General features: G+C 34.5%; 2 protein-coding genes across 5 annotated transcripts; both read right to left on the bottom strand.

Moving 5' to 3' along the window:
* Positions 1-667: 667 nt before the first annotated feature.
* Positions 668-3680, bottom strand: LOC117929315 (protein yippee-like). The gene is made up of 6 exons (XM_034849597.1): positions 3603-3680; positions 3339-3456; positions 1868-1911; positions 1140-1248; positions 989-1044; positions 668-899 (listed from the first exon to the last, which is right to left on the bottom strand). Exons 2-6 carry the CDS (start codon positions 3432-3434, stop codon positions 815-817), a joined length of 390 nt encoding a protein of 129 aa, XP_034705488.1. The 5' UTR covers positions 3435-3456; positions 3603-3680; the 3' UTR covers positions 668-814.
* A 3969-nt stretch (positions 3681-7649) lies between these two features.
* On the bottom strand, positions 7650-12493 carry LOC117927639 (protein yippee-like). Of its 4 annotated transcripts, none has more exons than XM_034847265.1 (6): positions 12216-12493; positions 10178-10289; positions 8669-8712; positions 8080-8188; positions 7933-7988; positions 7650-7858 (listed from the first exon to the last, which is right to left on the bottom strand). In XM_034847265.1, the coding sequence occupies exons 2-6, from the start codon at positions 10265-10267 to the stop codon at positions 7801-7803; spliced, it is 357 nt and encodes a 118-aa protein (XP_034703156.1). In that variant the 5' UTR covers positions 10268-10289; positions 12216-12493; the 3' UTR covers positions 7650-7800. The 4 variants fall into 4 exon arrangements, with proteins under 4 accessions (XP_034703156.1, XP_034703155.1, XP_034703154.1 ...); XM_034847264.1 differs by lacking the exon at positions 12216-12493 and adding an exon at positions 10457-11388; XM_034847263.1 differs by lacking the exons at positions 10178-10289; positions 12216-12493 and adding an exon at positions 9239-10154 and having other exon boundaries at positions 7650-7688; positions 7782-7858.
* Positions 12494-13149: the final 656 nt, after the last annotated feature.

Genomic DNA, 13149 nt, shown 5'->3' with positions numbered 1-13149 from the left:
ATTTCGAGGCCTTATATCATGTTAAATAACCAATTTGTCTAAAACTTTAAGCTGTAAAGGGGACTTGAAGAATGGGGTATTTAGAAATGCCTGACTACTCGCACAAATCTCCCACTTGTCCATTGCTGACAAATTTTGATTCACAAGAAGCCAACCCAGCTTAATCGATCACGAGAGTCAACTCACAGCTAACTCTGCCTTGAGCAGTGATCTTCCAATTTACTTAAGCAAGTGGATAAATTATATTAATTGGAAATTAGGAGAGATGTCCTCTGAAGGTGAACCCCTCGATTTAATATATTGTCATCTACATTCATTGAAATTTGAACCACTTTCATCATGACTTCATCGAAAACTAAGAAAAAGAAGTTTAAGTCGATCAATTTATCAGCAAAGCTCAAGTTCGGCGGCAGAGCATGGACCAAGACAGATAAGCCTTGTTTGTGTGTTGGAGAATATTTTGGGTTTGGTAAAGACAGTCATGGCTACACCAAGAGCAATATCTACTACCATCACAAACATTTGTTAGGCTGAGGATTAGGTAATTATTGGATGCTTTCTTAGTAAGTTGAAAGCAATCCATAGTTTAATAATCAGATATTCATAGTTACAGCCTAATTGATGTGAGTTTTACTTGAGATATGTTTGTGTGTCAAACACGAGAGTTATTGATAAAAAGTCTGCATTCATTTTATTGGGGCAAGCTGGGCAAGCCAAGAAAGCCACTCAAATGAGAAATTGCCAATTCCAGAATCCACGAGTCAAATAAGAACAATAGGGGTTCCAAGAATGTACATTTTGAAATAAAGGTTAATCATGCGTCATCTGCATCACTTCCACCAACATGAGCTTCTGGAGTGATCCAGTAGTTGCTTCCATCAGGACCCGAGACCTTAAACCTGTCCCATCAGCAATACACCCATCTCAAACACTTCAATTTAGTTTTATCATATCAGGAACAGATTTTCCTAAAAATGAGTCTACATACCGTTCAAGGACAGACTTTCCTTCTTTGTACTTCTGGGGCTTTTCATGGGCAGTCTCCTGAAAGAAATCATTCAAATAACAAACGGCTACATTTTGAGAACATACACAATTCATGTTTTATTTTTGCTTTTGTTTTTTCAAATAGATCTTACATATCTCCATCCCACAATGGATCCACACCCAACACAGAATATGTCAGCAACAGTGTGCATTCCCGTCATCATCATCCTCTCTTCATGCACTCCAACAGAGACGTTCACACTGTAAAACAATGGGAATCAAGCTCCTAAATCTGTAAGCATGTAGACACAAATAACCCTTTTTTAATATGTAAAAACCTCTGTATGTAACTTGGAACTTGACTTAATTGCATCCATGACAATCCCTGCTCATATTTAGGTCATCCAGTTAATTTTTTTACCTGCAGTTCCCATCAAACTCATCTCTCCTGTCCTGTTCAGATATTTATACACAGACTGCAAACAGCAGACTGCTTGAAAGAATGATGCCTTAGGGCACCAGTGGCTATTCTCTTGCTATATGGTAAACAAATATTCACATTACTTCAAAGAAATTCACAACCTTTTGAAGCTGCAATAAACTAAATTTATCATTGCACACAAAAACATATGAAGTATGTAGGAAACTAGCATGTGAATCTTCAAATGGATAGGTACACCATGAGAAAGAGATTACTAGCTGAATTTCATTGAAATGTGCATGCATAAACAGTAAACTTTTTCAATGGCATTACGTTACACTACCATTTTATCACACTGACAAACATTTGGGTTTTCTGTTCCATATAAAGTTGCTCCCAGAAAGTGATATCCGGTATTGACATATAAGAATGGGGTGTCTAAAATTAAGGAAAACTTACACCTTATTGAAGAGATAAGCTTTTCCATGCCTGCAGTGGAAAGACTGAATAAAAGAACACAGGCAAAACATGCTGTCAGAATTTTTACTTCCCAAAGACTCCAATTAACACACACTGGAGACTGAAAATGGCAAAAAGAATGAAAAATGTAGTATAAAAAGAACTTCCAATGAAAACAATCATGGAAATATATCCCCAATATCACCCCAACCAAAGCCCTTGAAATAAACAAAATCAATATGCAAGAAGTTTTCTTCTAATGGGCCCAGGCAATGGACAGGTCTGTGGTAGATCAAGTTTATGGATGGAAATGTGCATCCAATTACAAGGAAAAGAAATCATGATCAAGACGATAAAAAATTTTTACGATAAGAAGAAAAAAACTCAGCGGAATTCCCATTGGACTATTTTGTGCAAATAAGCTTCCCTGCGTATGAGGAAAACATGCAAGTCTTTTTAGGCAATAAGTCCTTCGAAAATTATTAAAATGCTGGGGCAGTCTTTTCAATACCAAGGTTTTCAAGTGTACTTGTTCAACATTAGAGATCCAAACACAAGGCATGAACAACGAACTGACTCAGCATTGCCCTAACTACTCAGTTTTTGGTATTAATGGAGAATGCCACTGGTCTCCACAAGACCACAACTTTTCACTTTTCTCACAATAAAAAGAAAGCACGTTTCAATGAATAGCTTTCATCATTTCTTCAACAATTTTCAAGGTCATAAAAAAAGGTAACAACTCTAATCTCTAACCCGGTTGAAACGGAAACATCAATTCTGTATTGGAGACCTAGAGAAAAATCAAGACTAAGTAATTGAAACAAGATGATAACATCCAAAAATCACCAAAAGAACAGAGCTATGACATCCAATTAGCATTCGAGTCAAAGAGTTTCATCACTAGCCATGGGAACTAACAACAGACAACACAAATTTTTTCATGAAAATTAACACAAAAGAATTACTAGATCTTAAAAACAACTCAATCACACCATAATGGAGCAATTAAAATGAGAATTTGCCATAAAAAAACGAGAAAACCCTAAATGGGGTATCCTCAGTTTTTTCATTTCTGAAATGGTAAAGAAGGGATCCTCCAATGAGGCATCATAAACGCTCTCGAGGCAATAATCCAAAAGAAAACAGAACCCCTGGCCAGATCCCCCTCTGAAACAATCTGCAGAATTACAAAGAAAAACCCAAAAGCCCTTCACTCATCATATGGATCTTCCTTCAATTCTTCATCACCAACAAAAAAATCCTATCACACCAAACAAAATTCCCAAAACCCAACATCTCAATTCTCAGAACCACAAATGGCACGCCTACCCATCATTAACAACACCCGCAAAATCAGAACCCAACAAAAACTAGACAAAACAAACAAAATCAACAAAACCCAACAGAAAATTTCACAAGACTGAAACAACAATCCAACTGGGCAACGATTTAGGAAGAGAAAAACAACCTTAGAGACGATGTCCTCACTGAGAGCAAGATGGGTCCGGCAGTGCTTGCAGCTGTAGATCTTGCCCTCAAGACTAACCACAAAAAGCCTCCCCATTTCTCAATCCACCCACAATAATCTACGTGAAGATGTGGAAGAAGAACCCAACAAATCAAAGAATTAGATGAGATTTCAGAAAAAATACGAACAACAAGATTGGTAAAGGGTGCGAAGAAATGTGTTGAATTGTGTGGGAAGTGACGTGAAGGAATAGGAGAGAGATGCCTAAGAGAATCGTTGAAGATTTCCTGATGATGCTGCACTGCACTCACAAGAAGGCAAAAAAAAAAAAGCTCACAAATATAAAACCCAATTGCCAATTATTATCTCAATCACCTTTTTCTCTGCAAAAGGGCAACCTGACAAGACGTGTAATCTTATAAAAAGATGATAGTATTGCAAGGTATTAAGAAATTAAATTTGTTTTAAATCTTATACACGATATTGAAACACAGGGTAGATTTGCTCTTTTTTCTTTAAATAGTTTTTTAAGAACAAAACTTTATTTCAATAATTAAAATATTTTTAATATATTTAAAAATAATAAAGTAAACAAAAAATAAAAAAACAATTTTGTATTATCAAATATATTTTCCTTTTTCTTATTTTTGGGAAAATAAAAAAAATTTGTTATGGGAAATTATTGTGACGTGTCTTCTTAACTTTTTGACCAAAAAAAAAAAAAGCATACCACAAATACCATCATTTTCATTATATGATTAAGTTTATTATTTAATGATATGGCAAATGATGCTGGGATTTTATAAGAAATAGTTTTTATTTATTAAATACAAAAATAGGGAAACATCAACTCACTCATCTATTGAAGTGGTTAAAGTGGTGTTGAAATCGATGATATGCTAGTATTTTCTTTAAAATAAAAACATATTAAATATGAGAAAAAAAATGATGGATGTTTGACCTCATCCATAGGAACTATGCAAATGATTTCCTATTCTGGGTTAGGTAATAATATTAAGAATAAGAGTGAGACATAATAATCCATAGGAACTATGCAAATGATTTCCTATTCTGGGTTAGGTAATAATATTAAGAATAAGAGTGAGACATAATAATTATTGTCTTATTACCTACCCTTCTTTCATTCTTTTTACCTCAGGCCCATCAAAAGTAATGTTTTCCCATAATTTTTTATTGTTGAATTATTCACTAATATATATTTCTTTATTTTAGATGTCTTCAAAAAAAATAAAAAATAAAAAATAAAAAATAAAAAATAAAAAATCATAGGAGGAGTTTGAATTTAGTTATTTTTTCCTTTTTGGGCTCTATTGGAGCATGGAGAGGCAATGAGGTCAGCACACTAGTTTTCAGGTTAAAATACTCTGCCTTCTTATTAATGGGCAACCCACCACACGAGTTGGAAGAAAATAATTCAGAGTGGGCCAAGCATTATTAATTAGGGCCTCTATTGATTATTTTTGGTATCTTTATCACCTTCCACGGACCACTACTTTACTCATATTTAGAAATTTATTCTCGTTCTCAACTAAGGTGATATTTGGTTTTTTTTTTATAACTTTAATATATAATGGTATTAAATATTAGTTTGTTTGTTTTTGTAATATTTTATTTATATTAAGTATTAAAAAGTTAAGAAAAATCAACATGTTATTTTTTTTTTTTTAGAAAAAATCAAATATTTTTGTTTTTTCTATTTAACAAAAAAAATTATAATAAGTTATAAAGAAAATGTAAAAACAAACGACTTAAAGTCTTAAAGCAAATTACTTTAAAAAAAAAACACCCTCTAAAACTTTTTATACTATATTTGGTTTCTCAAAACTATTAAGAAAATTTTAAAAAATGCTAAAAACAATTGTTTTTTTCTTAATTTAGAGTTAGCTAGCATGAAAAAAGATAAAGGAAATAAAATAGTATAAAACAAAAAAAAAAGGAGAGAAAAGTATATTCCTCGATAATTTAGTTATTTTCTCTTTAACTTTTCCATGTATAATCAAATAAGTGAAAAAAATTATTATTTTTTTATTTTTTATTTCATTATATTTTCTTTATCAATTTTCTTTCTCTTTTGAACCAAATATAATAAAATAATTCTTCTTATTTTTCTTTAAAAAGAAAAATCCATTTTTTGACATTCCTTTCTTATTTTGTGAACAATTAAACAAGAGATTTTTTTTTTTTTTTTTTATCTTTTTCCTTTATATATATATAAAACTTAAAAAAAAACCTTTGAAGGTGTTTGATAAATTTATTAAGAGTGTTCAACTAAACTTAATGTCCAAATCATATAATAAACATGTAGACCTTTTCAACTTCTTAGCGAAAGAATTTATTTAACATTTAGGAACGATTAAAAACAAAGTATGATTTTTGTAATTTACCCAACAACAAAATAAAGCAACGTATCCAAATGGGCCAAAGACAACGTCCACGGGCCTTGGAAAGCTAGGGGTGGAGCCCAAAAATCAAATTATGTGGAAGTAGAATAAGTGGAAGAGAGTGGTGGAATGACCCATCAAAACTATTGTAGCCCATGGACTAATGATGGTCCTCATCTTCATATCACCATCATTATGATTCATAACATGGCCAAAACACCTGTCCAAACATCGCACTCCACGTCAACCCTTTTCACAAGTAGGTGGTGATTAAGAACCTTAGTTTATTGAATTTTTTTTTTATAAAGCCTTCTGTGGTTGATTACGTAGGGGATTGACCCAACCAAAGCATATTATCTAATGCCTCCTTTGATCACTCAAAAGCTTGATTTAGTTGGATTTTTTCATCTCTAAAAGATTAGTTCTCATTGTTTTTTTTGTCTCCAGGCTTTAGTTCCTAACTCATCTGGTGTAAAAAAGAGTGGTTCCATTGATTTTAAGAAAAGAAATTAACCAACCCGATTAATATGATTGGTTTATGCTTGATCAAAATTGAGCCAAATCAAGCTTATTAAAGATTGGATTGATTTGGTTTAAATCATCGATCGAATGCAAGTTAGTTTAGACCTGCAAGTCCAATCTATTTTTAGAAGTTACTAAACCAACCAAATGAAGGAATAACCAAAAGGTGACGGAAAACAAAGAACAAATGGTTGGTTCACTACTCTGCTGCATTTGTTTTTTTTCAGGGAATTCCAGCTTCTCCCCAAATATGCTCCATTCAAAAGTTGTGCATTGAATTAAGTAGGACTTAGATGAATTGTCTGGACTCAGAATTTTTTTTATTTTGTTTTTGTGTAGATCCAGATTACAGGATACATTTTCATCCATGTTGGGAAATTTAACTTACTTTGCCCTCTGAAATGGAAATGGTATAAATCTCCAACAACTTTACCCTTTAAATTTTTACAACATACAGTTCCTTGGAATATAGCCCACATTATATTTGTATTAGTTCATAGTCCACATAGCTTCAAAGAGCAAGTTAACTGTATACACCCACAGGGAGGCATAAGATTAAACAACTAATTTTCCTAAAAACGTAAGTATGCCGTCACACACCCATCACATATCTAATTAATTGGCAGTTTGATATCATATTAAATAATCAATTTTCCTAAAAATTTAAGCCGTTAGAATTTGGACTCAAAATATAGGACGAAAAACACAAGCCATAGTAACAGCAGACGAATCATTTTCTTTTTCTTTTTTTCCTTGTAATCACAGTAATAAGATAGATAAATGGATGAGGGAGGACTCAAAGATCGAAGACTTTCATCTTTAGTCGATCTTGCAACAGTTCATATCAAGCCAACCAGCTTAATCACTGCAGTCAACTCATACCTAACTCTGCTTTGAGCAGTGATTTTCACAATTTATTTAAGCAAGTGGATGAATTATATCAATTGGAAGTTAGGAGAGATGTATTCTGAAGGTGAACCCCTCAATTTAATAAGCTCTCATCTACATCAATCCAACCAGTTCCCCCACCACTTCATTACTAGGAAAAATATGTTCAAGTCAATCAATTTATCTGCAAAGTTCCAAGTTTGGTGACAGAGCATTGACCAAGAAAAGATGAACCTTGTATGCGTGGTAGCAAATTATTGGGGTTTGGCAAAGACAGCCATAGCTGCACCAAGAGCAATATCTAACATCACAAGTATTTGTTAAGACTGAGGATTAGGTAATAGCTGGATGCTTTGTTTAGTAAGTTGAAAGCAACCCATCTTTTAAAAATCAGATATTCAGTGCTATAGCCTAATTGATGCGAGTTTTACTTGATGCTAATTCATCCTTCAAATTGCAAACCAAGCCTTAAGGTATGCTTGTAAATCAACTACGAGAATGAACAATATAAAGTCTGCATCCATTTTATTGGGTCAAGCTGGGCACAAGCCAGGAAAACCACTGAAATGAGAAATTGCCAATTCCAGAATCCAAGTGTCAAATAAAAATGGTAGGGGTTAAAAGAACATACATTTTAAAATAAAGATCAATCAAGCGTCATCTGCATCACTTCCGTAGTTGCTTCCGTCAGGGCCCGATATCTTAATCCTGTTCATCAGCAATGGACAGCCATCTCAAACACTTTCCACAAAACAGCTTTTCCTAAAAATGAGTCTACTCACCGTTGAAGGACAGACTTTCCTTCTTTGTACTTCTGGGCCTTTTCATGGGCAGTCTCCTGAAAGAAATCATCCTAATCAGTAACAGCTATATTTTTAGAACATACACAATTCATGTTCTATTTTTCAAAAAATGTCTCCTGATCTTACGTATCTCCATCCTACAATGGATCCACACCCAACACAGGAAATGTCAGCAACAGTGTACATTCCCGTCATCATCATCTTCTCTTCATGCACTCCAACAGAGATATTCACACTGAATGGGAATCAAACTTTTAAATCTGTAAGCACATAGACACATATAACCCTCTTTTATATGTAAAATTTCTATATATAACTTAAACTTCACTTATTTGCATCCATGGCAATCCCTGTTCATATTTAGGTCAATTTTGATGGGCAACCAATGGCTATTCTCTTGTTATATGATAAACAAATATTTACCTTATTCCAAAGAAATTCACAACGCTGCAACAAACTAAATTTATTGTTGTGTACAAAAACATATGATGTATATTACTAGCATGTGAATCTTCAAATGGAGAGGTACACATGTGAATACTACTAGCCTAATTTCATTGAAATACCATATATAAACAGTGAAATTTTTCAATGGCATTTAAACAGTAAACTTTTTCAATCATTTGTGTTTCTGTTCCATATAAAGTTGCTCCCAGAAAGTGATATCCGGCATTAACATATGAGAATGTGGTATCTAAAATCAAGGAAAACTTACACGTTATTGAAGAGATAAGCTTTTCCATTCACGGTGTAGAAAGACTGAATTAAAGAACACGAGAAATATTTTGTCAGAATTTTTACTTCCCAAAGACTCTAATTAACATGCATTGGAGACTGAAAAATAAAAATCAAAATAAGAAACATAAAAAATATGGAATAAAAAGAACTTTCAATAAAAACAATCATCGAAATACTCTCCAATATCACCACCACACCACCACCAAGGCCTCAACTTAAGCCTGCCTTTGAAATAAACAAAATCGATATGTAAGAAGTTTCCTTCTAATAACCCCAGGCACTGGACATGTTTGTGCTAGATGAAGTCTAAACATGGAAATAAGCACCCAATCACAAGGAAAAAAGAAATCATGATCAAGAGAATAAAAAAAAGTTTAAAATAAGAAGGAAGAAACTGGGTAGAATTCCCAGTGCTTTATTTTGTAAGAATAAACTTCTCTGAATTTGAGGAAATTATGCAAGTCATTTTGGCAAGAAGTTCTTTGAGAATTATTAAAATGTTGGGAGAGTCATTTCAATGCCAAGGTATTCAAGAGTACTTATTCACCTTTAGAGATCCAAACACAGAACAAATACAACAAATTGACTCAGCATTGCCTGAACTACTTGGTTTGCTGTGTTGATGGAAGATGCAGCCATTCTCCACGAGACCATAGCTTTTCATTTTTCTCACAATAAAAAGAAACCACGCTTCAATGAATTGCTTTCACTGTTTCTTCAACAATGTTCAAGGTCATAAAGATGGGTAAACCTCTAATCTCTAACCCAGTTAAAAACGGAAAAATCAATTCCATCTTGGAGACCTAGAAAGAAATCAGGATTTAGTGATTCAAACAAGATGATGACATCCAAAAGTCACCAAAAGAACACAGCTATGACATCCAATTAGCTTTCAAGTCAAAGAGTTTCATCACTAGTCAAGGGAACTAACAACAGAAAACACAAATTTTTTTCATGAAAATTAACACAAAGGAATTACTACGGAAAAAACTCAATCATGCCATGATGGAGTAATTAAATGAGAATTTGCTATAAAAAAGGAGGAAACCCTAAATGGGGTATCCTCAGTTTTTTCATTTCTGAAATGGTGAAGAAGTGATTGACCGCTGAGGCATCAGAAACTCTCCCAAGGCAACAATCCCAAAGAAAAAAGAAATCCTGACCAGGTCTCCCTCTGAAACCATCCACAGAATTACAAAGAAAAACCCAAAAGCTCTTCATTCATCATATGGATCTTCCTTTAAGTCTTCATCACTAAGAAAGAAATCCTATCACAACAACCAAAATTCCTGAATTCACCATCTCAATTCTTAGCACCACAAATGACAAACCAACTCATCATCAACAATGCCCACAAAAACAGAACCCACACACTATCCCAACAAAAACTATACAAAACAAACAAAATCAACAAAACCCAACTGAAAATTTCACAAAACTGAAACATCAATCCAATTGCTCAAGGATTTAGGAAGACAAAAACAACCTTGGAAAGGATGTCCTCACTGAGAGCAAGATGGGTCCGGCAGTGCTTGCAGCTGTAGATCTTGCCCTCAAGATTGACCACACTCCCCATTTCTCAATCCACCCACAACAATCTATGTGAAGATGTGGATGCAGAACCCAACAAATTAAAAATTAGATAAGTTTTCAGAAATAAAAATAAAAATAACAAGATTGGTAAAGGGTGTGAAAGAATGTGTTGAATTGTGTGGGAAGTGATCTGAAGCAATAGAAGATTCCAAAGAGAATCGTTGAAGAATACCGGGTGATGCTGCTGCACCGCACTTGAGAAGAAAACTATATACAGAGAAAAGCTCTCAGCTCTCAAATAAACAACCCAATTGCTAATATATAACCTTTTCTCTGCAAAAGGACAACCTGACAAGAAGTGTACACTATGGCTTTTTTCCCTTATTTTATTAGGGAAATTATGCAACCATACCTTGTTCAAAAAAATGCAATATTTGTATAGGTGATCACAAATGTATTAAAAGTGTCTACCCAAAGGGTGCACAAAAGTACACACGGTGTATAAAAGGTGCTAAAGGCCAAAAATGTAAAGGGGAACACAAGAAACAACACCCTCACCTTACTTTCAACTCAACCAAACAAGAAGGTCAAACAAAAATAAGGAGTTATCTCCTATGTGCTCCTTAACTTAATCCAAGAACATGTACATGAAAGATTATTTAATTGCCTAATTCGCTTTCATGGTGTTTTCAAAAAAGCTCTCCTATTTCTCTCCTTCTATAAGGTCCAAAATAAACACAAAGGAATTGCTCTTCACGCTTTCTTTCTTTTCTTTCCCACAAAAGATCCATGTCAACTAAGAAGTACATCTTTAATTGAGGGCATCACTCACCGAACGTCGAACAAAGCAAAAATTAACTACCATAGCATGACTGTTTTGGAACAATGAAGGAGGATATGACTGCTTTAAAGAGACATTTTTTATGAACCCAAAGATTCCCTTTCCATAATAAGTGGACAATATGATGAAAGAATTCCTTAAACTGCAGTCCAAACAGGAACCTGTATCTAATTTGCAATTGCCTCTTCTTATTTAAGTCGTTTGCCACACAATCAGGCTTATGTCATCCAAGTTGAAATAGTCACATAACCCATTGCCACGTAAGACAATGCCGCGTGAGCAATCCATGTTGGATTGAAATGTAAAAATGAGAAAAATAAATGAAAAGATGAAAAAAAAAAGAAAAAACAAAAACCCTAACCCCAAATGAAAAAGGCGAGGGCTTGCAAATATAGACGACAATCAAATGGGAGAAAGTAAAATGGTTAGTGGATGTTAAGGATCACTGAGAGTAAACGGGTCGCTGGCGTGTTGTATTTAAGGAACGGAATAGACTACTTTAATTCCTAGAGGTGAGAGATAACAAATATAGAAAAAATTTGAAACAGTCCAATTTCCTTAGGGGACAGGGCCATGCCCTCATATAAGGGGTCGGCTCTTATATTGCATTCTGCCAACATCAAATTATGCTATTTACAAATGGTGGACTGACCAGCCTCGAAATGCAAGGGCCGGCCCTAATAATGTGTACTGCCTACATCCAGTTAGGGCAATGCAGAATGCGATGGGCAAACCTATGCAAACAAGGGCCGGCCCCCATATTGGCTAATTCCAACAATAAATAAGATCAATGTGGAAAGAGAGGGGACAACATCTCCATCAATTGATAACAACTCGGTTTTGAAATGTGGCCATCGTTTTAAAGGATGATGTGAATACTTAATGTTCCAGTCTTCAACTTACATAGCATTTCAAAATTATGGCAGTTGAATAAACACTAGTTGAATATGTGGCTGTCGTTTTAAAACCCTAGTTCCTCAAGCAGCATTGAAAACCCTAACTCAACAACAATTGATGTATACCCAGAAGCATAAATGAAAACAAAAAAAAAAAATCAGAAATGAAGATATTAAAGATTCTTTCAAACATTTTCAGAAACAAAATCACACATCTTCAACATTGAGAAATAATTACGAAGAGGGAAATTTACCTGTACAAAACCTACAGATAAGATGATTATTCGGGCGCTCTCTCTCTTTCAAGTCTCATACAATTTTTGCAAGCTCTCTCTCCCCTCCTCGGAAGCGGAGGCCGACAATGATGTAGAAGGGCATAGCAGCATGCGGCGGCGGCGGCAGCCGGCGGTGAAGGGAGGGTTCGCGGAGTAGAATGGATTCCAGATCCCATCAAATGGAGTACCGGGTTGGGCTGGATTAGGGCGCGCAGCTGAAGTCTGGAGTGGAGTGTCAGCATACAAGCTGGGCGAGGGAAGCTTGGAGATTGGAGTCTGGGTTTTTTCGTTTATTTTTATTATATTTTATTTTCTCTGTCAATCCTACATGGATAGATTACGTGGCATTATCTTACCTGGCAATGGCTTCCGTGGCCATTCCAACTTGGGCTGAAATGCGCAAGGGGCAATTGTGGAATTATATACCGACTTAAATAAATCATTTGAATAGTGAAATACCCATCAGTTTCTTTCCTCCCGAGTTGTAGAATAGTCAGCGGTGTCAAATCCTCTTGTTTTCAAGTCATAATACTCCGGCTTTATGTTAATGGGCAGCCCACGCAGCCCACCACACAAGTTGGGACTTGGAAGAAAGTAATTGGGAGTGGGCCAAGCATTATTAATTAGAGTCCCTACTGATATTTTTATCACCTGGGGGCTGGGTTGGACGATACTCTAATATTATTCCTTTAGAATATTGTGATATTGGCTTCAACTTAAATTTTTATGTAAATTATGAAAGTCATTTCTATACCTTCACTCATGCAAACCCTTTTTTTTTTAAATAATAATAATCCTAAGATATAACCAAATATTAAATAGGTTATATTAAATAACAATTTCTGGTATAATTTTTTACTAGAAATTAATAAATAAATAAAATTATATGATTTGGGCATGTGGACATTACATA

The sequence above is a fragment of the Vitis riparia genome, chromosome 13 (genome assembly GCF_004353265.1).
Source record: "Vitis riparia cultivar Riparia Gloire de Montpellier isolate 1030 chromosome 13, EGFV_Vit.rip_1.0, whole genome shotgun sequence".
NCBI lineage: Eukaryota > Viridiplantae > Streptophyta > Magnoliopsida > Vitales > Vitaceae > Vitis > Vitis riparia.
The sequence above is the reverse complement of the archived record's forward strand: the minus strand, read 5'-3'. Positions and strand labels throughout refer to the sequence as shown.

What these genes read in the sequence shown, in the direction of transcription:
- LOC117927639 (XM_034847263.1), bottom strand. Translation starts at nt 9,355, where the DNA reads ATGAAAAGCTATGGTCTCGTGGAGAATGGCTGCATCTTCCATCAACAC. An exon ending in CTGTGTTTGGATCTCTAAAG is followed by an intron (nt 8,713 to 9,238) that starts GTGAATAAGTAC and finishes TCTTTAATTCAG; the next exon opens with TCTTTCTACACCGTGAATGG. An exon ending in GCTTATCTCTTCAATAACGT is followed by an intron (nt 8,189 to 8,668) that starts GTAAGTTTTCCT and finishes ATTCCCATTCAG; the next exon opens with TGTGAATATCTCTGTTGGAG.
- LOC117929315 (XM_034849597.1), bottom strand. Translation starts at nt 3,434, where the DNA reads ATGGGGAGGCTTTTTGTGGTTAGTCTTGAGGGCAAGATCTACAGCTGC. An exon ending in CCATTGTGGGATGGAGATAT is followed by an intron (nt 1,045 to 1,139) that starts GTAAGATCTATT and finishes GATTTCTTTCAG; the next exon opens with GAGACTGCCCATGAAAAGCC. An exon ending in GGAAAGTCTGTCCTTGAACG is followed by an intron (nt 900 to 988) that starts GTATGTAGACTC and finishes CTGATGGGACAG; the next exon opens with GTTTAAGGTCTCGGGTCCTG.